General features: G+C 46.3%; 1 protein-coding gene across 4 annotated transcripts in view; it reads left to right on the forward strand.

Moving 5' to 3' along the window:
- Positions 1-311: 311 nt before the first annotated feature.
- Positions 312-27,318, forward strand: part of LOC114065708 (follistatin-related protein 4-like) — a 169,594-nt gene continuing 142,587 nt past the window's right edge. For all 4 annotated transcript variants that reach the window (XM_027899820.1, XM_027899816.1, XM_027899818.1 and 1 more), the window contains exons 1-3: positions 312-359; positions 4,483-4,618; positions 12,771-12,804. In XM_027899820.1, coding sequence (XP_027755621.1) covers positions 4,490-4,618; positions 12,771-12,804 — 163 coding nt within the window. In that variant the 5' untranslated portion in view covers positions 312-359; positions 4,483-4,489. The remainder of the gene's footprint in view (positions 360-4,482; positions 4,619-12,770; positions 12,805-27,318) is intronic.

Here is a 27,318-nt window from a genome sequence, read left to right on the forward strand (position 1 = left end):
CGAGCAGAGCAGAGCAGAGCAGAGCGGGGGGGCTCTGCAGCATCCCTGACACACCGACGTGTGTGGTACCCGCGGGATGCTCCAGCGCGGGTCCCCCTCGTCCCGCTGTCCCCGAGGGGGGGGGTCCCTGCGGCCCCGCTGTCCCCGAGGAGGGGTCCCCGCCGCCCCCTCTCCCCCCGGGGGCGGTGCCGGGCCCCGCACAGGTGCCGGGATTGGGCGGAACATGCAAATGCTGCGCTGACGTCAGGGCGGCTCCGGCCCGGAGAGCACAAATAGGGCCGGCCCGGCCCGCGCCGCGCACTGCCCGCACCGCCCCGCACCGGCCCCGCACCGCCTCTGCAGCCCCGCGCCCTGCCCAGGTGAGTGCAGCCAGCAGCGCCCCGCGGGGTCCCGCCGTGCCCCCGCACAGCCCCGAGCATCCCTTCGCATCCCCGCACATCCCTGAGCATCCCTTCGCATCCCCGCGCATCCCTTCACATCCCCGCACAGCCCTGAGCATCCCTTCACATCCCCGCGCATCCCTTCACATCCCCGCACAGCCCTGAGCATCCCTTCACATCCCCGCACAGCCCTGAGCATCCCTTCACATCCCCGCGCATCCCTTCACAGCCCCGCACAGCCCCGCGCATCCCCTCACAGCTCCGCATCCCCGTGCCCGTCCCGCCCCACGGGTGCTCGGGGGGCTGCGCATCCCGGCGGAGCCGCCCCCGCGGACCCCCGAGCGCTCGGTGCCGCCCGCGGGTGGGGACAGGTGGGTGCCCTCGTCCCGGCGCCGCGCTCGGGGATCCCCCCCCATCGCTCAGCCCGTGGTCGTGCCGCCCGTGGGTCCCGCGGTGCCCCCGTGTCCGTGGCGGTGTGCGGGGCCGCGGGCGGGGGTCCCGGCAGGTCCCGCCGCGGTCCCGCGTGGGGCCCGCGCTCCCCGCCGTGGCCGCCGGGGGGCGATGCGGGCCCGGCCCGGAGCGTCCGACGGGGCTGGAGCGGGGCCGGGAGGGACGAGACCCGCCGGGGATGGGGATGGAGCGGGCACGGACCGCTGGGAACCGCGGCACTGCTCGGGGATGACACCCAGGGCTGCTGTCCCCGATCCCCTGGAATGCTGCGGCCCCTCCCCGGCGCAGGGTCACGGGAGGGATGGAACGGGACTTCTCCGAGTGTCACCTCGGAGCAAACCGGTGTTTGAAACGTATTCGGATGTCGAGCTTAGGAAACCGTGGTTAAATCCCTGCGAGGTTCAGGAGCTTTCGGTTAGTCCTGCATCCCTGCTGGATTGATGCTCCATAGGTTTCTGCTGCAAGCACTGAAGTGTCTTGGGGAATTTCAGGATCAAATGAAATATTTTCAAGTAGCTTTGGCTCGAATGAAAAGTCGGGCTTGCACTTAAACATCACAGCTGATTCCAATGAGTTCTTAACGCATCTGAAGTATTTAACTACAGACAGGTGACTGAAATCATTATTTGGCTTCGCTGTGTCTTGCTGAAAGGTTACCTTAGATTGGATTGGGTCCTTAATTTTGTAGCTTATTTTTGTAGCACTTAACAAGGAATTATGAATGTCAGAATTATTTTGTCAGCCATAGAAATGCTGTTTAGATAAGGCTGGTGCAATTGGGGAGGTTGATGATAGGAACTAAGGACCAGATTCTTATCTGGTGTTAATAGAGCCACTTTGTACAGAGGTAACAGTTATGTCCAAACACTTTCTTTTTGCTATAGCAACAGTCAGAACTTCAGGTAATTAGGTTTAACCTCTTCCTTTCTAATGTGACACTGGTTGGAAATTATTGAAAGCTATTGCCAACCACTGATTTCTCAAATGAGCCTCAATTTAAGTAGCCCTGAAAGCAAAACCAATAACTGCTTTTGGCAAATTCCTTAATCTTATTACAGCCACCCTAATTGAATCCTTAAAGCTTCTGTGTTGTGGAGGAGAAAGTTGTGGGATCTCTGCAGCGATCTGGCTGTCAGACAGCTCCTGCTGGATGTCACAGGAGTGCTTTGAAACAGTTTGTGCTGTCCTCCACTCAATGTTCCTGTCCTTTTTCAAGGTGACCTTTTTTGCTGGAGTAGCTCCAAAACCTGTACCCTAAAACCTGGGCTTGTCTTTGGCTCGTGTCTGCTCGCTGTTATTCTTTGAGTGGAGTGGAGACATTGCACCTGTTTGCTCGTGATTTGAGGCTCTCCCTGTGTGTTGGTGCCTGTCCAAACTCCTTGGGTGGGTGTTCTGCTGTCACTGGTGCCGTTGTTGCCATCGTGTTTGAGCTCCCTCAGATCACAGTTCACAGCCTGATGCTGCTGTGCTTGGGGAGTGTTTTCCTGCTAGAGCAGTGCCAGCTGCAGGGAAAGCTGTGAGGCTCTTCCAGCTCAGAGGAGGAAACCACAACCTTTAGGTAAACTTTTTGGCTTTGCAGAGTATATTCTTTAACATAAGAGCCAAAATTGCTTTGGAAGCAACTGCCCCAAACCGAAGGAGATGTGTCACAAGTGACTGTGATGCTCAACTTGAGTGTAGTCTGGTTTAATTCTAGTATCAGCATTAAAATCAGGCATTCCTGCAGATTAAAATCTGTCTCTCTGCTCACATGCACTGGTAAGGGCAGATGTGAGATAGACTCCCTCCTCCACCCCCAGCTCTTGAGAATCTTGCGGTGTTCAGCTGCAACTACCGAGTGCAAGCCTTGATTTATCTGGGCAGTGATGCCCGTGCAGGCTCCCATCCTGCAAACCCTCCCTCAAGCGAGGAAAAGGAGCTGGTGGCAAAATTTACAGTGGTGATCTGTGTCTATTCAATCATTTTGAGGTTTTCTGCTCAGTTCAGGGAACTCCAGCCTGCAGCCCAGCAGCTGTATTGTGAGAGGGGGTGCTGAGCTGTGGTTTAGGATGCCAAACGACATGAAAATGCTGTGTGACTGCAGAGTTAAGGATATTTATGGTGCATATTTGTTGCTTGGTTGAGGCTATTAAGATATATAATGTATATTATATTAGTGTGTCCTTCTCTTACTGTGAGTGAGAGCAATTAGTGTCCTGTCAGTCAGCATGCAATAAAAATAAGTGATTTCCAAACTGTCTGGAGAAAGATGTTCAACAAATCCTATTTATAAAACAAGCAGGTGGGGGCTGCCCTTTCAGCTTCATCAGTGTTACAGATCCTAATCCAAGCACCTTCATGTTTTCTGGCTGTTAGTTATTTACTAAATATACATTAAACTCTGTTTTGCTCCAGGACTGTAATTTCAAGCAGGATATGAGTCAGAGGTCTCTAGAACTGTGAAGTTGTGTTTGCTCTGATGGTATCAACAGAGCATACAAAATACCTCTCTGAAAGAAAAAAAAGAGTGTGGGAAACAGTATTGCTGTGCTGGAGCAATTCATAATGTAACAATGTACTTGTCGCTTATTGATAGAGAGACTTTGGTTTATGAAACATTTATTTGTAGCCCCGGTAGCATTACATCCGAGCTTCCTAATTGGAATTTAGAAAGCCTAATAAATGTTGATTTCATCCTGACTGCTCTCCGTTCAGGGTGTTTACACTAGTGCTGGGGAGAGGCGCTGCCTGAGCCCTGGAGGTGCTGCAGGCTGTGCTCCCTCCAGGGATGGGGTGTCTTTGGGCAGACAGGATAGCTGAGGCTGAGCCACTGCTGCTGGAAATGGTCGTGGCTCCAAAATTAAGAGTGATGCACCAAGGCTTGGCTATACCCTGCAGGAAAACACTGTAAAATGAGCCCTGTCAGGACAGGATATGTCATGGTGAGTTAATTCAGCTCGGGTTAATTTTGCCATTAGCAGGTAGCCCGCCCTGTTGATGAGTGTTGCTCAGCCCAGGCAGCAGCCTGGTCCTGCATCCTGCAGAAATGCCATTGCTGCTTCATTAGGTGTCATTCTGCTTCGTTAAGGGGTCTGTGTGTGCATCCTCCACAGCCTCAGCAAAGGTCACAACTCCCCTCAGCCACCACGGAAAGGGTTCCAGGCCTGAGGCTTCCTTTGGTAATTTAATGGAAGAAAGTAAAGACACAACCTTGTGTTCTTGTCCCCAAAAAGTTGAGAGGGAGCACAGCTCCTGGCTGGGCAGGGCTGGGAGCCTCCAGTGGCCAGAGAAGCAAACTGGATGCCTGGGGGTTTTCCTGAAGATCTGCTGAGGGTTCAGGTGTGAGTCCCTGACTGTGAGTGGTCCTGGGGGCTCTGGAGAAGGGACAGAAGTCGCCCTTTGGCCTGATATTGTGCTTTGGGGTGGTTTGCTCTTGGCCACAGTACTTACAGAAATCCCAGGACTCCAGTTCTGCAGGAGCTGTGTGGGAACAGCATGTCCTGAGGAGGACAGTTTTGGGGTAAAACTGCTGTGGTGTGGGATGTAGAGCTCCACGGGCACTGATCAGGTGTGGATGGGACACCATCAGCTGCAGCTCCTGCCGTGCTGCTGACCCTGGGCTGGCTTTTGCTGTGAGATGGCTGTTCCATGAACGCTCTCTTGTTTTCCACAGACTCGAAATGATGACATCAAGAAGGTTTTGGTGCTGTCTGGTGCTGCTCGGGGTTATCCCTCTGGTCACGAGGGGATGGATGGACGTGGCCAGGAGCAGGAGGCTGTTCTCTGACACGGGGAGGTTGCATCACGAGGTACCGTACCCAGCTGCTGCTGCAGCTCCAGCTCTTGCCTTTCTGGTTCTGTGTTGAGTGGAAGCTCTCCATACTGAAAACAGAAAACATTCGTGTTTATTTGTATATTATTCATGTATATTTGTATTAAACACCTGCTGAGGAGGTCAGTGAGAAACAGTGAAGCAGAAGCTCTTAGAATCACTGAATATACTGATGGCATCTGGGAGGGAAATTGGGCATCTGGTTGTTGTGGAGGTGCTCTGTCCTGGGGCTGCTGGAATTACTGAAACTAAATTTAATAAGCAAGCTCTGTCCTGGTTCTTTACTTGGGTCGCTGGACATTTAGGTGAAACCTGAAAAAAAGCTCTTTTGCTGCTTAAAAAAAAAAACTGTGGCTTTCTTGAGCAGTCAGCACTGAATGCTGAAACACTTTTAGTTGTTTAATTAGTTCCTGATTATCATGTGTTTGCTGAGTGGTGGCTCTGGAAGTGGGAGGTGGTGGGGGAGGCCAGGGAAGGGAGATTTGGCTATTTTTTTAATTGCCAGCGCCTCCAACACTTCTGTACTGGCAGACACATCAGTCAATGCCAGGCTAATGATAAGCCCTTGATGGATTCATGCTGCAATTGGATCTGTTTAAGCCTCAGGATCTGGTTCTAGCTGGAGAATCCCATTTCCCCCAGTCACATCCCATCTACAAACACCCACAATTGTCTGCATTATAGTTTAAGCCAATTAAAAAGTTGCTCTTTGCTGCTTAGCAGGGCTCAAAAGTCATTTCAGTGCTGTTGGAGGTTCTGAGTTCTGTCTCAGGTCTACTTTTTTCTGGAGTTATCTATCCTCTGGTCTGTAAAAGTGAAGAAAAACAGTTCCCTTCCACACCCCCACTGTTATTTTGCTGCTCTGGAGGCTCAGGTAATACACTGGTACTCTGTTAACCCTGTTCCTGTAGAGTCTCAGGTCACTTTAGCCTTTTTATTAAAAAGAATTAAAGATTTTTCACGCTTTTGCAGTTAAAAAAAAAAATCTCATTCTTCACTAATGCATATTAGTTTTGATTTTTTTAAAAAAGTTACTCTGAAGGATTAAATTCATTACCCAAATAATTTCCTTTAACATAAATCACAGAACTATTACATTACTTGAAGGACACTAATTCATTTGATCTTTCCCTAAAAACCAGGACGTTATTTTACCAATTACTTGATCTTGCTTGAGGTGGAAGAATCTCAGTGAGGAACGTGTTTGCTCAGAATTTAACAAGTGTGACTGTTAAAATTTTGAATGTACAAAGAATGCAATTAAAAGAGCTTCAAGGGATGTAAGTTATAATTCAGATTTTGGGGGAAAAAAACCCCAAAACTGCATAGAGAGCTTGTTTCCACAAGAAATAGTCTTTATAAAGTATGACACCAAACACCAAGATGAGCCCTGAGCACAACTTTTGGTCGGTCAGGGAAACTGAGACCAACCCCTTTTGAGAGAAAACAGCAGATATTTTCTCCTGCAGAAAATACTTTAGCCATAACACCCTTTTAATAATAAAAATCACCTGAAATCCCTCTGTGGTGACGTTGGGCTTTGCTCAGTTTGGAGCTCCTCACCCATGAGAAGTTTAAGGCACCACATTTTATGGCTTGATTAATATGCAGAGCCATTAACATGCATTTGAAAACACTGAATCACAAATAGAAATGCTCCTGGCAATCCACTGAAATTGCTTTAAAAACGAGTAAAGGGTTAATTTACAGGTCAAGTAATTTGAAGTGTGCTCTGATGGAAAATTCCTGTGAACTTCATCAAAGCAAATACTTGGGTATGGGTCACTGACCTTCACTAATACTTGTTCTGATCTACATAGGAACAAGTTGACTGAATCAAAAACATTGCTTAATTTATGTTCAGATTGCCAAATCGATTTCTTCACGGTTTGTGGTAGAATTATTGCAGTTGTGCTTTGCATTTATAAAGGAAAAATAAGGCTACAATGTGCAGTCCTTCTGATGAGAAATGAGCTCTCTGACACAGCAATGGTCAGTGTTTTTCTTGGTGCTCAGCCTTTCACCCCTCAAATTTTTGGGGTGTTCTTGAGAAGAGGTTTGTTTGCTGGAGTATTTTTAGTCCTGATTAGACAGTTAATAACAACCTGGACCTGAAATAAGCCTGGAGTTTGGATTTGGAGGGGAGCTTGGCCAGGAGGCTCTGATGGAAAGCCAGGGGTGTTAGTCCACTCAGTCTCTCAAGGAACTCCTCACTAGGAGCTCAGACTGATTTTTTTTCAGCCTCTTGTTTTTTTGCAAAGGCATCTAATTCAAAACTGAAATTTGGCAGCCAGCTTTCCTTCTCCCATTCCCTGTGTGTTATGTTTTCTGGGGCAGTCCTGGTGGGGAGCTGGAACAGTGTCATCCTAGCTTGAGAGCGTGAAAGTGGAGAATAATCCTGTGCTGTGGCACATGAGTAGTTGTTTTGTGCTGAGTTGTTAAATATTTGGATGTCACCAGGCTGGAAGGGTTTTGGAGCAATCTGATCGAGTGGAAGGTGTGGCAGGGGTGGCACTGGATGATCTTTAAGGTCCCTTCCCACCCAAACCATTCTGTGGTTCTGGTTCCATGGCACCTGAACTGCTTAAAACCTCCAAGTGCAAATGCACCTCAGAGTCCCCCACGACTGCAAACAGCTGGGTCAGAGCAGCCCTTCAGTGCCATTCCACCCAGGATAAAGCATCCCTCTGGAGTCCACTCACAGCCTCAACTGGGCTTGTCTGGAGCATCAATTATTGCTGGAATTCCTCATTATATTCAGATTCTTAAATGCTGCATCACTTGCTGCTGCACCTGAAGACCACAGCAGGCTCCTCTGAGCAGCAAGGGAGCCATAGGGATGATTTTGTGCTCCTTCCCCCAGCAAAGTCATATTTCCTAATCTGACAGACTAGGAAAGGAACGTTTTGGAAAGCGAGGTACAAAATTGCCAAGACTTTTATCGAAAGGTTTTGCTTCTAATTCAAAGAGAGACACAATTTCAGAGCACGAGCTTGGAGTAAGACAGGCACAGAGTATCAATTTTATATGCAGTTGAAAATCTAACATCATGGTATTTATTTTAATTATTAGTAGTAGGTATGTGTTCTTGGCCATGTGAGGGTTCTTTCTGTTTTTCATTCAGTTTGGAGGAAAAAAAAAAAAAGGAAAGAATCAGATTTGAACTTAAATCTATACTGGGCCAGAGTACAGATATTTGTTGGGGTCCTTTCTCTGCATCCCCAAACCCCACCTACCTTCTTCTGTGCCCTCAGAGGTTTTAATAAATGCTGTATCTTATGGGATGCTCTTATGCTTGGAGTACTAGAAAATGTGAATGTTGTGCTACTTGGAGCAGAGCAGGTACTGCATATTTGAATAGCAGCATCAAATTGGAAGGATTTTGGTGTACATTAATCGTTTCTGGCCCAGGGTCAGGGACTGTCAAGATGCAACTGTGAAAAAATCAAACCTGGATGGGGAAATGCTGGTGTGTTTTCTGAAGAAGGGAAGAAAAGCAGAGTAAAACATGTTGCAAATAAAAAAGAAATCAAAGGCAGTCTTAACTTGGCTGTGATGTGGCAGAGAGTTACACTTTCTGATATTCTGTTCAGAAGCCACTTAGCCTTAAAAGACTAAATACTGACTAATTTTTAGCATACTCTCCCTCCAAATAAAAGCCTGTAGCAGAAGTTTTTAAGGGAAGACAGTTCTGCTTTAGGAACTTTGTACCATCAAGCAGGAGAATTATCAGTTTCTTAGATTAGCCAGGCTACATCTGCAAATTTGGGCTTTCTAAAAACAGCCATCCCGTGAGCTTCCCCATGACAATGTGGAAATTTATGGAGCTGTACCTGGGGTTCTCATCTGAAGTCCAGAAATAGTAGTGAGTAAAATCAGAGATGCAGCAATTACCTCAATTAGCTGCCATATGGCTGAGCAGATGATCCTGTGTGATGTGAGACATCAGAGCTTCTCTCAGTGTTTATACCAGACAGGACAAATCTACATTGCCAGTCTCTGTGCTGATAGCAAGCTTTTTTCCAAACAGGAGCATGTGATCTGTTGTTTTTTTTTTTTTTTTTTCCCCTCATGCCTGATCAAAAAAAAAAAAAAAAAGATATTCTCTGTCTGATTAGTGAGGTTTCTGAAAATGTTTTGTGTTCTTGGTTGTAAACAGAAAATCCTGGCTGTGTCTCAGTCATAACCTCTGCTGATGCAGAGTGTCTCACCAGCCTGTACTGGGTGTCACTTCATGGAATGCTTTGGGTTAGAAGGGACCTTAAAACTCATTTATTCCACTCCCCTGCCACGGGCAGGGACACCTTCCACCAGCCCAGGTTGCTCCAAGCCCCGTCCAACCTGACCTTGGACACTTCCAGGGATCCAGGGGCAGCCACAGCTTCTCTGGGCAACCTGTGCCAGGGCCTGCCCACCCTCCCAGTCAGTAATTTCTTCCCAATATCTAAACTAAATCTGCCCTCTTTGCTTGACCCCTCACTGGAGATAAGAGAATGCTCTGAAGGGAGGGAAAAAAATCCCTGGCATGATAATCTATTAATAGGAACAGCCACTTCTTTATTAATTTGCTAAGTGAGTCAGGACTGTATATTTAGAAACAGTGCAGCAGTTGGGCTGGTCCTGAGAGCAGCTCCCTGGAGACCTGGGGTATGCAGAGGTGGCAGCTGATTTATTGTGGGACCCAGTGAGAGCCCAGCTGCAGGGACTGGCTTTGATTTATCTGCTTGCACTGCTGTGCCTCCCACAAAGTGTCTGCTAAGGGGGTTGCTACAGGAACTTTGTGGATCTGGATTGTGTCACCTGTTCTTCTGAATCTCTTCCATCTGATGCGTTAACTGGTGTGTTGTTTTTTGGGGTGTTTTTTTGGCAAAATCCAGCATGGTAACTTCTGGTCATAAAAAGAGGTGTCTTTTTGACTAAATCTAAATCAGTTTTAAAGGGCAAGAGACTGAAACCATTGCAAGGTTATCCTGTGGTTGCTGTGCTTGAGGGCAGTTGGTACCTGTTTGGTACCAGCCCTGGTGGTCCATGTTTGTGGGTCAGAGTTTAGGAACAGTAAGGGATGGGAAATGCAAAGCTGTGGACAAACCTCTAAATACTGAATTAATCCCTGGCAGTGCCCAAGGCTGGGTTGGATGGGACTTGGAGCAACCTGCTCCAGTGGGAGGTGTCCCTGCCCACAGCAGTGGTGTTGGAATGAGATGAGTTTTAAGGTCCCTTCCAACCCAACCCATTCTGGGATTCTGTCCTAAACAACCCGAAAGTGGTTTTGCTGCTTGAATCCCTCCCTAACTGCTGTCAGCAAACCCATCTGCAGCACACTGGACACCAAGCCCTGCTGTGTGTTGCGTGTTCCCTCTGTGGGGTTGTATTTTATCAGTGCCCTGTGTTTGTTGTGAATGGAATGTGTTCCATCCCCAGTGCTCTGCTCATCCCTGGGCCCGTGACTGAGCATTAATCAGGAGATATAACAGCAGCCAGCTATTGTGCCTTGGCAGGACAGGCAGGTGCTGGCCCTGCCTTTGTGAGAGCAGGGGAGGGCTTTTTGCAAAGAAGTTGTTAAATTGCATCAGGGCTTTCATTTTTGGCTTTCCTAGTCCAGGGGGAATCAGTCCTCACGCTGGGTGACACAGGGCTGGCTGGGCTTCAGGAGATGCAGTTTTTCAGTGGCTGCATGGCTGGTGAAAGGCAATGCTGAAGCAAACACATAACATTGATTTCCACATAACAATGATCAGGCACTTCAGCTGCAGAGCAGAAGGACCTCTTTTGCTCTGTGCTCAATTGACTAAACATTCAAAAGTAGGAAAATAGGTGCTAAAAGGGAACCTTGGCAAATAAAAGTGGTGTGTTGCATTAATGAAATGCTATTTAGAGGGGTACATGAAGAGGCTTTCTAGAAGGAATGGAAAATCCGAAACAAATTTTTCCCTTCGAAGCATATGATTTATGCTCTGATAAAATTAGATTTTTAGTTAAAGGAATTTGCAGTCATTAAATGGTGCCCATGAAATAAGTCTCATTTATAACCATCTGCTTTATGGCTTCTGCAGAAAAGTACTCCTCAGGCAATGCATTCGAGAACTTTAGTGTCATTTTTATCAAAATAGTTTGGTTCTCTACTGGTAACACTATTAAAACCTCTGGGTGATCTTTTTTATAACTCGAGAGCAGAATCTTACAGCACAAGAAAGGTCTCTACCTGGACCTGATACCTTTTTGTGCTGTTCCCTGAGCCCTGCTTTGGTTGCCAGGTATTTTATTTTCCCATTTTTCTGTGTACTCTCCTGAAATCTTGAGAATTCTCAGTGCCATCGGTGTTCTTCTTCATGGAAAGGGTATTTTGGGGGGATCCAAATGGGAAGGGGTGGCTTGGACTGACCTCATGTTCTCCCACTGCAGTTCTAACAAGCTTTTCCTCTGAATCCTGCATGTGCTTTTGGATAGTTTATATTCATTAGAGCTTGTAATTATAAGGGGAATAGAGTAAAAGAAGGGAAACTTTGAAGCCCATCCTTTGTTTTTCATGCTGTCTGTGCAGACATGGAAGTACCACAAGGGTGTTTAATAAAAGTGAGCTGACACTTGGATTTTATTTTATTTTTTTTTTTAACAGAGTCTGATTGTCTATTTTCTTTTGATCAATATAATAGTTGTAATTAGTTTTAGTGCTTCTCAGCTTTTGAACTGCAGAGAATTCAAACAGCTTGTTAAAGGCAGGCACTCTGGGGAACTTTAAAAGTACTCTTCCCTTTGGTGTGTCCTCCATGTACACAGGATTAAGGATAGCAGCTGTGGCTGAGGGTTGTTTTTTTTTTTTATCCTGTGCCCCACCTCTCAAACTAATATTTTGAAAAGCTCTGAGAGGTCCCTGGAGTAAAACTGCCTGTGCAGCTCGGGAGCTTTGCTGCCTGAAGAGGATAAATGCTTTGAAGTCCCTGCTAATCCTGAATGCCAGTTTAGGTATTGCTGAGGATCACTGAGGTAGCATCCTGCAGGGAGTAATGACAGTGTTTCTACAAGCAAATACCCATCTTTGTGTTTATCCCTCTCAGCTGGCTTGGAGGGTGCCAGGGAGTCCATTCCTGCTGTTCTGCTCCTTCTGTGGGTTGGTGGGAGCTCTGGTTTTGAGTCAGCTTGTGGATGCCTGCAGGGAGGAGAAGCAGCATCTGGAGCCTGCACAAGGGGTGACAGAGGACACAGCGTGGACTGGCACTGTGTCTGATGGAGCTGGGACAGGAGATGGGTGATGTGAGGTGGCCCCAGGGCTGGAGGAGAGTGTGATGGGCTCTGTCCTGCACTGGAACCCCCCAGGGCTCAGAAGGAGCCTTTGTGTGGGCAGTCAATGGGTCACTGCAGTGTGTGACAAACCCAGAGCCTTGTCTTCTCCAGGCTGTCTCAGCCTGTCTGCACAGCAGAGGTGTTCCAGATGGTCTGTTAACAGCCCTTTCTGATGCCACTGTTCTCAGTTCTCCTGAGAAGTAACTCCAGCAGTGGAAATTAAACATATTTGTAATAAACCCATAAATAACGTTACTGCTTGAAATTAAATATTTATTCCTCTGAAGTCTCACCATTAGTACAAGCAGAGAGTGCAGCCTGGGAATGCAATACCCTTTGAGACTTTCTGGAGTGCCTTTTTAACAAAGTTTCTATATTGGAGGTGGTTGTGATGCAAATCATGTCGGTGGGCATGGGTTGAAATGAGCCCTCAGCTCGAAGCAGGAGTAGTCCAGTTGCTTTGAAATTATTTAAGTATTTGAACAAGTCTCTGCTAAAAATGGCTCCTCCCTCCTCAGCCTCAAATCTTTGGTGTAGTAATAATAACCCTCCTATCTGCTACCCCTTATTGTCAATAGAGGGGGGAAAAGATTCCATTTTTAAAGAAAAATGTTGTGTTTTACAATGTAACTTATCACCCAGTGATGAATCACTTTAGGTGTTATATTTATCCATCAAATATCTGTGAACAAAGTAAAGTGTGTGCTTGTAATGACTCCTCAGTTACTGCACTGAACTCCAGAGCTGCTCCCCTGGATCAGTGATTAATGTTTTTAGGGGGTTTTGTTCATCCTGCCTCTTGTATTTCCTGAAAACCACCACAAAAAAAATTCTCTTTTTCCTTATAGGACTCCAGAAGGTTTGAAGTTACAAGAAGAAAAGGTAGGAAAACCAGTTTTCTTTCGGAGTGTGTGTGTGTGTGTGTGTGTGTGTGTTGGTGTTGATTGTTCTTGCAGTAACATTTTCAAACAAGCGTGAGTTGACACACTTGAAAGGCTGTGCTGCTGGGGGATTTCCAACAGTCTGTACCTGCTGCTTGTCTGACAGCTCTTGGTGTCACAAATTGTACGGGGTTTTTTTGTTTGTTTGTTTGTTTTTTCATTGAAAAGCTGCTCTTTTAGCACAGAATTGCAGGATGGAAATTTGGGGTGCGAGTCAAGGTTTGGGTGCTGGCAGGGGACTGAAATGGCTTTAAACTGAAGTTTCCTTCCCTGTCACCAACAACCTGTGAGAACTTCAAATACAGCAATTTTTGAAATCAGGACTGAGCTTGTAGATCATGTGGGTGCTTGGAGAGCGTCACTCCAGAGGATTTGGAGATCAGTGTGTCAGGACACCACATTTCCAGGCTGATTTCTCATTGCCTTCCCAGGATGGGGAAGACTTGAATTGGAAAAGGTGAAACCATAAGATTTTTTTTCAGCAGTGAATTGAATATAATGAACTTCTCTGTCAGAGGCTTGTTAGACCCACAGCTGGTGTGGAGAGAAGGGGATGGCAATTGGGGGAATTAAGATGTGAGGATAAATTTGGATGCCCAGCAAGGCAGTCTGTGAATAATCCAGGCTGCCTGAAGAACTGCAAACTCCTCAGAAGTCCAAAAAATGCTAACAAACGTGGTAAATACATCTTGGCCATGAAAGCCTGTGGATTTGCTGAGCTACCTGGGGATTTTCAGCAATGATTAAGTATCTTCTTCTCTGGAGTTATTCCTCAATAGTGCCTATAAAATAACTCAACTAAAGGCTCTTTCACAAACCTCTTCAGTATTAAAATGTGCACAGAGCAGATACCACTTGGTGCCAGGAAAAAAAAAAAAAAAAACAACACAGGAGGGTCAAAATGTTTATTATGCACACAAAGGATTTATTGTAGATTTCGTGATATGTTATGAAGTGATTTTAATATTCAGGCCTTTTCTCCCCCTCTCTAAAATGGTAATTTTTGTAGATAATGTTTTTTTACCCAAGGAAAGGAGATGATTGAGAAAGGTTTGTGGGTGGGGGTTTATCCTTGTTCGGTTCCCTTGGTGGAAGGTTTGGCTTTCTCTGGAAAAGCTGAAAAATCTTTAAAACTTCAAAAATATCTAATAGAAACCCCCACAAAGGTGAGAGCTCAGCAGACTTACCCTGTGCCTGCTTTTATTATCCCGTGCTCCGGGATGATCCAAGATGATTACAAAGAAGAGCGTTTGGGGAAAGGAGGGGCAATCCTGGTTTACATTCCTCAGAATTTGTCTTTATTTTGGGACAAAAGGTTCGAGTCCTTTAGGTTGAAAGCAGAGGCTTTTTCTTTCAAAGGGAACAAAGCCTCGATTGTTGTCAAGTGTGAAAACACTTCCCTTTTTTAGCTGTGGATCAGCGCAGTTAAACCGGGAGGGTTGGGGCTTCCAAAGTGTCAGGATTTACATCTGCTGGAGAAAATCCTGAACCTGCTCCAAAGCCCATGACAGCCAGTGAATGGCTTCCCTTTGACTTCCACGGGCTCGAGATCAGCAGTAATTAGGTGATCTTTTAATTGCTGTGGTGTGGAGGGGAGATGCCTCCCTGACTGCAGCTGGCAGCCACCTTCCAGTGCTGGATGGAGACTGGGAGTTCCTTGTGGATTGAAATGGAAATGGATGCAGGGCCGGTTTGTGCCTGGGGTGTGTAACTGGTGTGCAAATATTAACCTTTCTGAGGAAAAATAGCTTTTTAATCCAACCCCCCCCCCCTCCCATTCTGGGAGCTGATTAGAAGGTGCAAGAATATTTTCCTTAATTCAGTTGATATTTGGCTCTGAGGGGGTGATGAAATGACCCACTGCAGTGTCCATCTGTATCATTATATAACCAGACTATGGGGTAGGGTGTCAGGTTTTGTGTTGTCTGCTGAGCACAACTCTGTGCCCAAGCATTTTTAGAGGCTCCTGAAGCATAAACAGCCAGGTCTTCAGCACACACAAATAAGCAAAGCTCTGCTGGGTTAATGGGCACCTTTGCTTTTTCGCTAGCTGAGGATCTAGCCCAAGCACTTCAAAACTTTTTAATTTGTTTCTGTGTTGCTTGCAATCATCCATTCAACAAATTAGTGTCAAAAGATGCTTTTGGAGCCGCTCAGCCAAGAAATGTTCGAGCAAATTGCTTCTGCTCTGACCATATAATCTTATTAAATGAGATGCAGCTCTAGATTTATTCAGACAGATGACATCACGCTGCCATAAAGATATGAACTTTTAACTGCCTGGTTTGAATTAAAAGGCTGGCACCTCTCTGAATTGTCACAAGTTCTGGTGGGGGGGGGTGTCCTGTTTGTATATATTTATTATAGACCCTCATTGTTACACTGTATTTCCTAGTCACAGTGAGGAGAAATAGAATATAGCGTTTTTTTTTCCCCCCTCTGAGCTTTCCCAAGTTGCTACAGTTTTATTGGAAAGGAATTAGCAATGGTAGAAGATCCAGCCAACAGCTTAACAAGTTGCTCTCCTCAAGCTCTGCAGGAACACAATGAAGTGGTTTTCTGTAATTACCTTTGTACTGAATCCCATACTAATTTCCCAATCTGTAGGGTTTTTTTTTTTCCTATTGCTGGCATCCAAGGAATTTGATTCTGTTCCTTAAGACTTGGTCAAACCCCACCAAAATCAGTGGCTGTGCCTGTGTTGCTGTTTAGAAGCAGCTGTACCCCTGGGATCCTGGTTGTCTGTCTATCCCAGCTGCACCCAGATGATCTGATGTGTAAATAAATATCTGTATGTATCTGTGCTGTACAGTGTTGGGTGTTCAGAGGCACATCTTCAGAACATGTCTCAGAAGTTCAAAAGACAGGTTTTACATTGACAATGCCTATTTTACTGGATCATGAGTTAGAATATTTAACAATTACTCAGTCAAAGTTTTGTCTCAGTCCATCTCAGCTGCTTTGTTTTCATAGAAATTTTTGTTATCTCTGTCTCTTCAGGGCATATGTTGTCAGTGAATGGCAATCTGTTACCTAGGGAAGGATATTTGGGTCAAAATACTAATCTGATGTTCAGTTCCCGTGTCTCTAAGCTTGGGAAACTGCAGTTCCATCTCCCAGCAATGGTGTTTAATTATAACTTGGCACGTTTTGTGGTTGTGACAGGAGTTACCAGAGGGAGTGAAACCTTGTGGAGTGGGAGGAACCCCCAATAATCAACCCATTAGGCAGCATTAGGCACAGCAGTAAATTAAGCAGTAATGGAGATGCTCCTGGGCAGTGTTTGTATGAAGTACTTTGGGGCAGGAGGAGGAGGGGGTGCTGTTGATGGCAGAATGGGCAGGACTGTTCAGTGAGGAAATAAAATAGTGTGTGGCTTTGCTAGAGCAGCACGTGGATGGACCTGGAGGAGCTGAAGCAAAGGGAAATCAGGAAGCTGTTCCCAGCAGCAGCTCGGACAAAGGAGCTGGTGGGCAAGCTTAGGAAGTGGCCAGTTCTGGGGTGGGAAGAGGGTGAAGAAGCCAGAAAACTGAGACCCTGGGAGGGGGTGATGTGTGTGTATTCCATCCCACCATAATTCACAAATAAGGATCCCCAGTGCAGAGTGTGAGGCTGGATGTGCCTGAAGGCATCTCTCTTTTTCCATCTGAAAGGAGAACAAACTGTGCTGCTTTGGCAGCTGAATAAGCTGCTTGTGCTCTTGGCTTCTGACACCCCTGGGCCCCACAAGCTTCTCTGCTTTTTCCAGCTGAACTGGGCAGTCTTTTGGAAGATGCCACTTTGTCCTACAAACCTTCTTTTGGCTGCATCTTCACCCCCTCCAAAGCACTTTTCTGCAGCTGACCCAGAGCAGTAAAGCAGGACAGGTTTGCACTGGTCTTCTAAGACAACCTGTCTTCAAGAACAAGAGGAGATGTTTTCAGACAAATGGGCTTTTCCTGGCTGAAGCATCCTCAGCAGCAGCCAGGTTGAAATCCACAGTGAGACTGGAAGCAGTTTATGCAGCATGTCTCAGAAATTAGCAAAATAAGTAAACTCAGACTTTGAGCCAGAAAACCCAAAGTGCAGGTTCACTTCTGGGTCCAGTCAGGTTTTTGAGTCACAATTTTTGGACATGCTGCTGGTCTGCTTAATGTGTAAGAGAGTGGTGTATTTTCAATTTCAGACTTATTAGGTTTCAACATGCCATTTCTTCCTGAACTAAGCTTTATCCAGAAGGCAGAGCAATTAGGTTAATATTTTTCAGAGCTTCAACTCAGTGCTCAAATATGAGATAAAAATAAGAGAAGTTCCCCTCTCGGTGCTCTCTCAGTCGAGGCACTCGCAGGGAGCTGAGCTGGTCAGCATCCAACCTGGCCTTGGACACTTCCAGGGATCCAGGGGCAGCCACAGCTTCTCTGGGCAACCTGTGCCAGGGCCTGCCCACCCTCCCAGCCAGGAATTCCTTCCTAACAGGATGTGAACAGGAACTGTTCAGGTGGTTGGTGCCATGCCCATGTCCCTGGCTGCTGCCTTAGCAAGCACTCTGCTTAAATTAGAGCTTTTCAGGGGGCCCTGCTTGGTTTGCAGATGTTTCCTTTGGACTTTACACTCCTAAGAAAGATTTCAGATCGGTAATTAGTGTGTCAGTATATTTTTAATAAGAACTTAGGAGCCTGTGAAATGGTCCAGTTGTTCTTGGTGCTTGGGAAAGAAAAATCTTCTGTGTGTAAGGTAATGTAATTACTTTTCTAAAGGAGTTTTTATTATGCACCTAACTGCACATTTACTGTACTTGATAGACCCAAATAAAACCAGAACAGAATGGATAAGCCATTTTGGTCCATTGGGTAAATAAAACAGCTAAAGCATTTATAAATATGTATTTAGTCAGCAGAGCTGATTGGCTACTCTGCAACTGCTCCAGTGTCTCAGTAATCCAAGTTTAATAGCCTTCCATAAACATTTCCTTGTTTGTCACGAGGCAGGAGTTATTTATCCATGCCATGCTGCTTGCTCGTTGTGTTTGATGAGATCTTTTGAAGAATATGAGAGGAGTTTGTTGTTTTGCACAGAACAGGCGATGAATGGGCACTGTGTGTGTTCGTGGAGTGGCACGAGAATGATCCTCATGTTGTGTCCCCTTCTCCTCCTTATCCCTGCCTCCGCCTTGCAGGTGGTGTCTTTGCCATTCTTTCATTTCTGTGAGCAGGGAGGGCTCGGGGAGGCTGGCCCAGGGTGCTGGTTCTGGATGCTGGTTCTGGAAGGAGCAGCTGGAGCCACAGAGAAGCTGCAGAGAAGGCTCATGCCATTCTGGGAAGGACAGTTTGGGTGGTTGCCATCGTGGGGATGAACTGGCCAGCCTGGGCTGCAGGGTTTTGTGCTGGATAAAGGACTGGCACACCTCCCACTTGGGCTGCTGGTCTCAAAACCAGTAAGGAGCAAGTCCCTACTGTAAGGCACAGCATGGGGAATAAGCCACAGCCCTTACAAGTCCATTAAATTATCCTGGAAGCCCTGACTGCTCCTCAGTACTACAAGGCATCTTAATTAGAGAGAAGTCACACAGAGGTAGCAATAAAGAAACAGGAACAGTAGAGAGCCTCTCTTTTCCATTTGGAAATATAATAAATGCTTCCTGCGTGGGGAGCTTTGCATTTGGACAACACCTCTAAATATATTCCAAGCAGGTCAGCTGGGTTAGAGGCAGTGCTAAGTGAGCATTTTTGGTAAGTCACACAGTTTGTGTTATCACTGGGTCATCCTAATGTGTCCTGGGAAGTGTGGAGATGCTGGTGGAGTAATTGGGCTCTGAGTGAACTTCAGAAAGATTCCTGATTGAATGTGAGACAATGCTGAGAGTGACTCTTTACCCTCTTTTTAATGTTCTCCCAATATAAAGAACATCACCAGAACAAATCCTGTCTGATCTGTGTATCAGGCACTGCAATTCCCTCTTCAAAGGCAGCGTGTTCATCAGGCCTTGTTTATTATGGCTGAGCTGCGTTCCCTCTGATTAGATGACCCCATCATCGTTCAGGCGTCTTTATCTGAGCACCCTCCACTATTCTAAACCAGAAATAACAGTCACAGCTCTCTGTCTTGGCTTTCACCCCTCTGCCTTTCCAGCAGGCAGAAGCTCTAATGTGATTATTTTGCAGGATGATGTTTGCTCAGTGCAGAGTGAGGGGCTGGTCGAGGGAACGGCACCGCTGACAAACGGGGATTTTCCTCTTTGGGAAAACCTGTGGGATTATCTGCAGTTCCAAATGTCCCAGCAATTAATAGTGGGAAGGATACAAGCAAAACACGTTTTATTGTATCCATTTAGCACCAGGAACGTGAGGAAAATCATGGAGGGTGTCCAGCTTATTTTCCTTCGCGTGGAGGAGCTGAGATTGGCTCAGGCCTTTCACGCCGGAGTTTCCCTTGCGCTTCCCTGATTTTGGAGCCATAATTTTCGGCCCTTCCTTAAACCCAACGTGTTGTTCATTCTTGCAGTGCAATTCCCAGGGGACAGGAGGGTTCCTGTCGGAGCAGCAGCTGGATTGCTCGCAGGGAGCTGGCTGCAGGCAGGGAGCGTGCCCCGCTGCTGATGTGCTGATCAGCACACGGCGGGTGTTGGAGGGGCCCTCTGGAGAGATCCAGCTCCAGCAGGAGAGCCATTAATACCCCACTGCTCTGGCAGTGGGAGCTAAGCACAGTGCACTTACTTAATTTAGACATTAAATCTTTCTCTCAGCACAAACAAACACTCTTTCTGCTGGTTTAAAATTCTCCTCGGCGGCTTTCGGGGAGGGAGCTTTTGTCTGCAGGTCTGGCTCGGAGAGGGAAGGGATCCTGGGAATGTAGAATTGTCAAGGCTGGAAAAGGCCTCTGAGACCCTCGAGTCCAGCCACTGATCCAGCACCTGAGAGCTCTCCCAAAGCCCTGAGCTGGCTGGTCAGTGCTGGGGTGAGGGTTCTGTGTGTCTGTGCTGCTCCCTGAGGAGCAGCTCACTGAGGAGTTAAAGGCAGTTGGTCAGAACTGCTGTGCTGAGTTGTCAGCTGAAATCAACAGGCAAAAACCCCACCCCAAACTAGATGGTTTTAGCTCATTTGCAAAATCCCATCTCCAGCATGTAAAGAGGCACCTGGTGGCTTTGCTTACAGCTGAAGTCCATAAAAGCAAGAAGAAGATGAGCTGATAATTACTAAAACTGGGACTTGTGCTGACTTAAATACAACTAAGTTCTTTTAATATTTTTGTTTACTTCTGGTGAGAAGGAAAGAGTTCAGATTTTGCTTCTTCATGAACACAGGTGAAGCTGAGCATTGTCTGGATGTGCAGTGAAATAAATTCCTCCCCACTGGATGCTACACGTGCTGCTGTAAAAATAAGTCTTATTTTCCACATACCACCTACACTAGTATTTCTTTTCAATTACTGGGAACATTGCTGGTGCTGCCACTGTTTTCCTACAGGCAGCTCCCCGTGACCCAAAGAAGATCTGAGGTTTCCAGGAATATACCCATGAGCTACAGGGGAAATTTTCTAAAGCCAAAGGGTTGGGTTTTGTTTAACAAGATTCAGTTAGTCCTTGAGAGAACACACAAACTTTCTTTTTTAAAATTCAGATAAAAATCTGTTTTCTCTGCTGGTTATTTATCAGGCACTAGAACATGAAGGTCAAGGTTTGTAGGGAAAAGAAATATCTTTTACTGGGCCAACTGGAAGACAAGGAAATTTGGGAAGCTGTTGAGCACAGGAGCTGCTTATCAGGTCTAGAACATTAATGGTAACTGTCAAATAGTGGATTCACTCCCTTTATTCTTGGACAGAATTTGCTGGTTTCAAAGTTACTGTAAACAGTCTTTTTTACTTGCTATCAGAATCTAATGATGGGTGTTGGTCAGCTATTAGGATAAAAATGGCTTTCAGGTCTCCCAGCCTTATCTCCCTTGTCTTTTTTTTTTTTTTTTTTCAATCTTTCCTTTTGGATGAAAAAATAAAGATAAGTTTGGTGGAGAGTTTTATGTGGTGCTGACTGTAGGACTCAGTCTCTGCCCGTGGATGCTGTGGGTGCTGCCAGCTGGCACTGAGAGCTGAGGGCTTCAGCTGCAATTCCCTCCTTGTTTCTCGCCCCAAGACCTCATTCAGGAGTTAATAATGATTAATTCTGATAGGAGAAGTTACAAAGTTATCACTTCTTCAGTGATGCATTTTTCCCCTAAGATTTCCTTCTTCTGCATCCTCTGATAGGAAAAAAACACGTGAAAACAGGGTTCAGTGGAGTGCAAACATCACCAAAGCTGGTATGATTTCTGAGATAAAATCAGCTGAAAACTAATTATTGTAGTATTTATCTTTATAATACTATCAAAAATGTCAATATCCTGTGTAATCTGATAGTCAGGATGTGCCTTTTTCATGAGAGTGGCAGGGATTCCTTTAGGTCTTGCTGCCTGCCAGTGGGAGTCAGTCACTGGTGCTGATCCAGCCCTATTGACTCTCAGCTCTAAATAATTGAATTTGTGTGCATATATGAGGAAAAAAGGCAAGAAACTTAAGCAGCAGAATATCCTGCAACACTGGAGTGTAGCTTTGAGTATTTTCCCTGTTCTTGGGGTCATGTAGTTTGGAAGACACCGGAGTGGGATGGGCTGGGATTAGTGCAGTCCCAATATTACTTGCATAATTATTTGTCTGATAAAGTGACTTTTTTTCTCGTGGTGAGAAGGAAGCTCTTCTCTCTGGGAGGGACTAATGTGCAGCATGTTTTCAGTGTATCTGCTGGAGGAGGAAAACGCAGAGGAAGGAGCTTCTGCTGCTGCTTCTTGCTGTTGTTTGTATTTTGTTGTCAAGATTTAGGAGCACAGCAAAGGGGCTGATGAGCCGTGACCCTGTCCCTGACATGCCATGTCTTACTAAAGCTTTTGAGGAAGCAAACCAAAACACCATGAACTGCTGGTGCCCGAGAGGCTCCATCTATTCTGGTACTTCCAGCAGCAGAAGCAAAGAAGGAAATTTATGAGAGTGGTTAAAAATACCCCAATTGATTCCTGGAGCTCTGCTAGTCTCAGTGATTCCTCTGTGCACAAAACTCACTGAGTTGCTCTTTTGTGCCTTTGTCGTGGTTTCAGTGAGGGAAGTGCAAAAGGGAGGGTGATACCAATTGATCTAATAACAAGTTGTAAGTGGGAAAGCAGGCACAGCTTTGGAAAGAGCAGCAGGGAGATGCTGGCTCCTGTGGGATGCTGTTGCTCCACTGCTCTGTCCTGTATCAGCACTGCCTGTGCTGAATGTTTGGATTTGCTGCGTTTGTGTGTGTCATTTCATCAGCAAACTGCTTTACTTGGGCAAGTCAGGGTGTTACCAATGAACCTGCTGTTTGGTCCTAATGGTTTGGAGGCCCTAAGATGTATCTTGACTATCATGATTCTAATACCTAATTATTATTATTATTACCTAATACTAATTATCTAGAAATAATTCACGCGATTTTGAAAATAATGGGAGGTTTTTTTGTATATTTTTTGTCGATTATTGCATAGTCTTGCATGGATTTCAGCGTTTTATATTGAATTTTATTGGCCGTTGGGTTTTTACCCCGAAAGCCACCGCGTTATCTCAATCACAGCAAGTAACCTTTCTCGTGTGTGAAACGGGGATAACACCGAGTAAAATTAGAAAGGCTGCGTGGGGTGGTTGGAGTATTTTGGTCTCTCAAATCGAGCTCTGTGTGTGCCAGGGCTGTGCTTTGCTTTCTGCCCAGGTTGAGCTGATGACACTCTGTGGGTCGGTGGCAGGGGCAGGTACAGGGAGCTGCTAAAATTACTGGGTTGGTGGTTGGGTCAGAACCTGGCTGACGACGTGGGGGAGGTTTGAACACCCCTCAGCAGCACAGGCAAGGTCTGCAGGACACATCTTTCCTGTTTAAGTTACTGGGACAGGAGGGTGGGCAGATCCCAGTTTCTGTCCTGTAACAATTAGAAAAGGTGAGAGGGAGGAGTGAGTGGAACCAAAGAGAACCAAGTGCTTGGAAAGGCCAGAGCAGGTGTAGTCTGGTTAACAGATCTAAATCCTGATTGACGTAGTTACTCATGGAGGTGAGGCAGTGAAGCCAGGAGCCTGGGAGATGCATTTGCTCCCTGCAAAGGCTATTTACTGGTACTTTCCATTGTTTTTCCTGTGTGCATATTTGAAGCCAGTGGCTTTGCTGTTGAGGAGCTCAAAAGAGAAGAGCTTGACATCCTGAGGAACCCTCTGAAGGGAAACCCAGGGATTTCAGCACGGCGTGTCACGTTGGTGTCCCTTCAGTGCTGAAAGATGGCTGTGTGCTCCTGTCTGCAGGGGACTGCTGGCCTCACTTGTGCATGGAAAGCTGTCCTCCTGCCCCAAATTTCCCTGGCAGCCACGGCCTTTGCCCCAGGCAAAGGTTCCCCAGCCCATGGCTCCATCTCCAGCACTGGAGTCTGGGCTGTGCTGCAGATTTGGCCTTGAGCTGCTCGCTCTCCCCATTTGGTGATGGTTAGAGAGATCATGCAGAGCACAAGGAGGGAGGCAGCTGTGTGCAGTGAATAAAGATGAAATGCCTGGTCCTCCTTACAGCCTGAGCCAGGTCTGAGAGACAGCCCTGGTGGGGTCTGTGTCCAGAGCCTCCCTCGGGGCAAGGGCTGCTTAAAGGGAGAGAAAAAGGGACAGAATTCAACATCTCAGCACCCTCCTGGGTTAGACACTGCTGTGCCCCTTCCAACAACCCTCCCTGCATTTCCAGCCACGGAATCACAGAATATTTGGAGTTGGAAGGACCCTCAGGGATCATCGAGTCCAGCTCTTGACTGAACAGCCCCTACAGGGATCAACCCCTCAACCCTGGCAGTGTTAGCACCAGGCTCAGACCAGCTGGGCTGATCTCAGGGACTTGAACAAACAGCACCAAGGACACTGGAGTGGAATTAGAGAGAACTGGCTGTCAGGCTGGGTATGACTTCCCTGCTTAGCTGTGCTGAGTTATTTTGGATGGATGTTTCCGTGGTACAGCCCAGCCTCCCCTGGCTTTGTACCTTGTGATGCACAGCTCTGCAGAACAGCTTCCCACAGCTCCCTCTGGGGAAGGCAGTGCTTTCCACTGAGCAAGAGATGAGATTGCAAGGGCTGCACTTACCTTCCTTAAAAAACGAATAGAAAACATTTCAACAGCCTGGGGTGACTCAGGGTTATCCTGGTACTTTGTAACAACTTTGTTTTGAACAGAGGGAGGCTTTGTTAATACCCTGGTACAGGAGCAATACTCTGCAGCTGACATTTGCAAAATCTCTTCAGTTTTGTGTTTCATTATTCCAACAGAACTTAACTTATCCCTAAAGGTTTTGCTTTGGTTTGAAGGAAAAGCAGATGTGTGTACGTGGGATGCAGAGTCCTGGAAGAAGAATATGAGCATGCACGCTTGTTTTTTTTTTTTCTTACAAATAGGAAGTTCAGGCAGAAAACAAATCTAATTTCATGACTCTCTGTGCTCTTCAGTTAAACCAAGAGACCCCAAACCCTGGGGGTGCAGGAAGAGGGGATGGGGAGCTCACACTTGCATCCCGTGGGAGTGCAGTGGAGCTGGAGCCAGGGAGATGTGGCAGGAACCCACCTGCTCAGCACGGTTTCACTCCTGCCTGTCCTGCTTTTCCTCCTGGTTCCTCCCCTGGACGAGGAAACCTTCACAGATTTGTCCGTGGTCATGGCAAAGGGCATGTGGTGGCATGAGCAGGAATAGATCATGAGCACAGCTCCTTATCTGCAGCTGGGCAAGATTTTACCTGAAATAACTCATCCTGCTCTGCCCTTCTTATCTCTCCCTCAGCCTTGCAAAATGTGTATCACGTCCACAGGGTCTCCCTGCTCGAGCCAGTTATCTGCCTCTCAACACCTACTTATATTTCCAAAGTATTCTATTACTGTTTGGATTTTATTTATATATATATATATATATATATATATATATATATATATATATATACACAATTATTTAGCTGTTGTGCTGCATGTGTGTGGATGCAAAGCTGCCTGAGCTCCCTGCTTCCCCATAAGCTCCATCTCTCTGCAGTATTGATATTTCTATACATGGTGGTAAAATTAATTAAATTATGTTCTCCATTTATGAACTAGTTTATTACTTTTGATTATTTATTGCTGCTGCAGCTAATTCGATTTAGGCAATATTTAGTTCTGTTTCAGTAACTTTTCATTTTAAAAACAAACTGCTGGTTGGAAATCATTGGCATTAAGAACCTGTTATTGATTAGTTTGGCCTCAGATTGTGTGATGAGGAAAGAGTGGCTGTGTGCCATGCTAAGCCTTCAGACCAGAGTGATAACAGCAAGCTACAGTTATTTCTCTGGGAATATTTCTTTGGGAAGTGTATGAAGACCTACAGGTGTGTAAGGAAGGTCCAAGCCCCTCAAAAATTTTCTTTATCTTTACATAAAAGAATAAAGTAAAGAATGCAGAACTGAAAACCTGCAACACCTCCTCCCAGTTTCGTCCCTCAATCACAGTGTTCACACGTGCCCTTCACCACAGAGGTTTTTGTTGGGGATTGATTGCTAACACCATCTCTAGTGGTGACACTGGGTCTGCCAGTCTGGGCATCTCTTCAGTTCTGCTCTCCAGTTTGAAGAGCTTAATTCAAAACCTATTAAAATCAATTGGAAGGTTTCCTCTTTCCCTTGTACTTTATTTCATGCTGCAGCTCCAGCAATGACTCGCTGACTTCTCTCTGTGTCGTTCCTTTCTGCTGACTGTTCGTGAATGAAAGACCAAGAGGTTAAACAGCTTCTCTCCCACCATCTCCAGTTACCTGGCATAAAAGCTGCAGGGCTGCACTTGAGAGTGGAAGAGGAAGGGCTTGTTTGTAAATTATAGTTCAAGGTCAGTTTGAAGAGTGTTCTGGAGTGGGCTGGTCCTGCTTTCCCATTCCCACCGCAGTGACACAGCTTGCATTTCAGGTGTCTGACAGCAGCAGTTTGGAGCTGCTGGGGCTGCCCTGTCCCTTTGCAGAGCCCACAGCTGGGTGGTGGTGGTGGTGGTGAGTGCTCTGCTGGGGCCCTGCTCCACTCCCTGCTCCTTGTGTTGGGGCTGGACAGCTGCTTTTTCGTGTCTTGGCCTCAAAAGCAGCACGTGCCTCCCAGCAGACACAAAATGCCGCAGGTCCTCACGGCTCTCCCGCCTTCCAGAGGTGCAGGTCATCCTTTTGTCTGTTCTTGAGGTCTTTTATGGAGAAGTGAAGGGTTGAGGGAGGCTTTTGTATAATAACCTCCTTCCTCTGGTGAGCATCCTTTATTTATTCTGCCCAGCAGTGTGCTGTTTACAGCACATTGCAGTGATATTAAACAGCTGCCACATCTCAAGCCAGGGGTAGTGCAGCAATGCTGGAGTGCCTGGCTAAGCTCACATCAAGTTCCCCCTGGATGAGGGGCTCTATTAAAAATGTAAGATCATTATCACTAATCTTGAGAGTGGACCGATGCATTTAACATATATGATTATAAACTTCGAAACAAGATGATTTCATCTGGTGGAGCATCTGGGAATTGGTTTTTCATTATCACGTTTCAGAGAGTGAAAAATCTTCCCATTCTCTCGGAGGATTTTGGGGGATTAGCTGCTGCTGTTTGCTGTTGTGTACTCCTGCAAATGTTTGGATAATTATGCACATCTCTAATTCTCTCTGCCTCCTTCTGGGGGTTTTTGCTTGGCCTTCCCCAGTGATGTGCTGGGATGGTTCCCTTCAGAAGGAAGGGGAAAACGAGGAGAGGCTTTTCTCCCAAGATCAGTTTGAAAAGTGGTCTGGGGATGTGTGCAGGGCTTCACTGATGTGGCAAAGTCTGCTGCCATCAATTTGGGAAGAACCATCCTGCCTCAGAAGCACCTGATGAAGTGACTTGTGTGGATGGTGTTTTCAGCATGACATGCAGTAGTAACTGCACACTGATACTTTGAAGGGTTCTAAATTCCCTTCTCAGCCCCTGACAGCAGGTCCTGCTGTCCAGGCAGCAGCTCTGCCCACACATTTGCAGAGGTCTCTGGTCTTGGTGATTGAAAATTTTGCTTCACAAAGGAAGTGCTTCCTCAGGTGGATTTTAAGATAAAGTGGTACAGACAGTCAGAAGTCACCATGAGAATGTGTTTGTCCCTGATCAGAACAGCTCATCCCAGTTCGGGTTGTGTAAGACTGTTTTCTATTGTGACAACCGATCTTAGACTTTTCTAGTAGAATAAAGCTCAGGAAAGGCAAAACCGCAGCATCTAAATTTGAACTGAGTAAAGACTTCATTTCATCAATAACCTTAGATCCCTCTCTATTTGATAGTAACTTCTGTGGGAATATCTTACTCTCTGTTTATCTGCCTGGTTGTCACTCCTGATTTTCAGGAACTTCGCTAGAAAGAAGAAGCAGAGGAGGAGAGGAAGAGGTAAATGTTGTGAGGATGGGAAGGGAGGTACT

This window comes from Empidonax traillii, unplaced genomic scaffold, assembly GCF_003031625.1.
Source record: "Empidonax traillii isolate 1590-97213 ecotype Southwest subspecies unplaced genomic scaffold, ASM303162v1 scaffold689:size842923, whole genome shotgun sequence".
In the NCBI taxonomy this organism is placed as follows: Eukaryota; Metazoa; Chordata; class Aves; order Passeriformes; family Tyrannidae; genus Empidonax; species Empidonax traillii.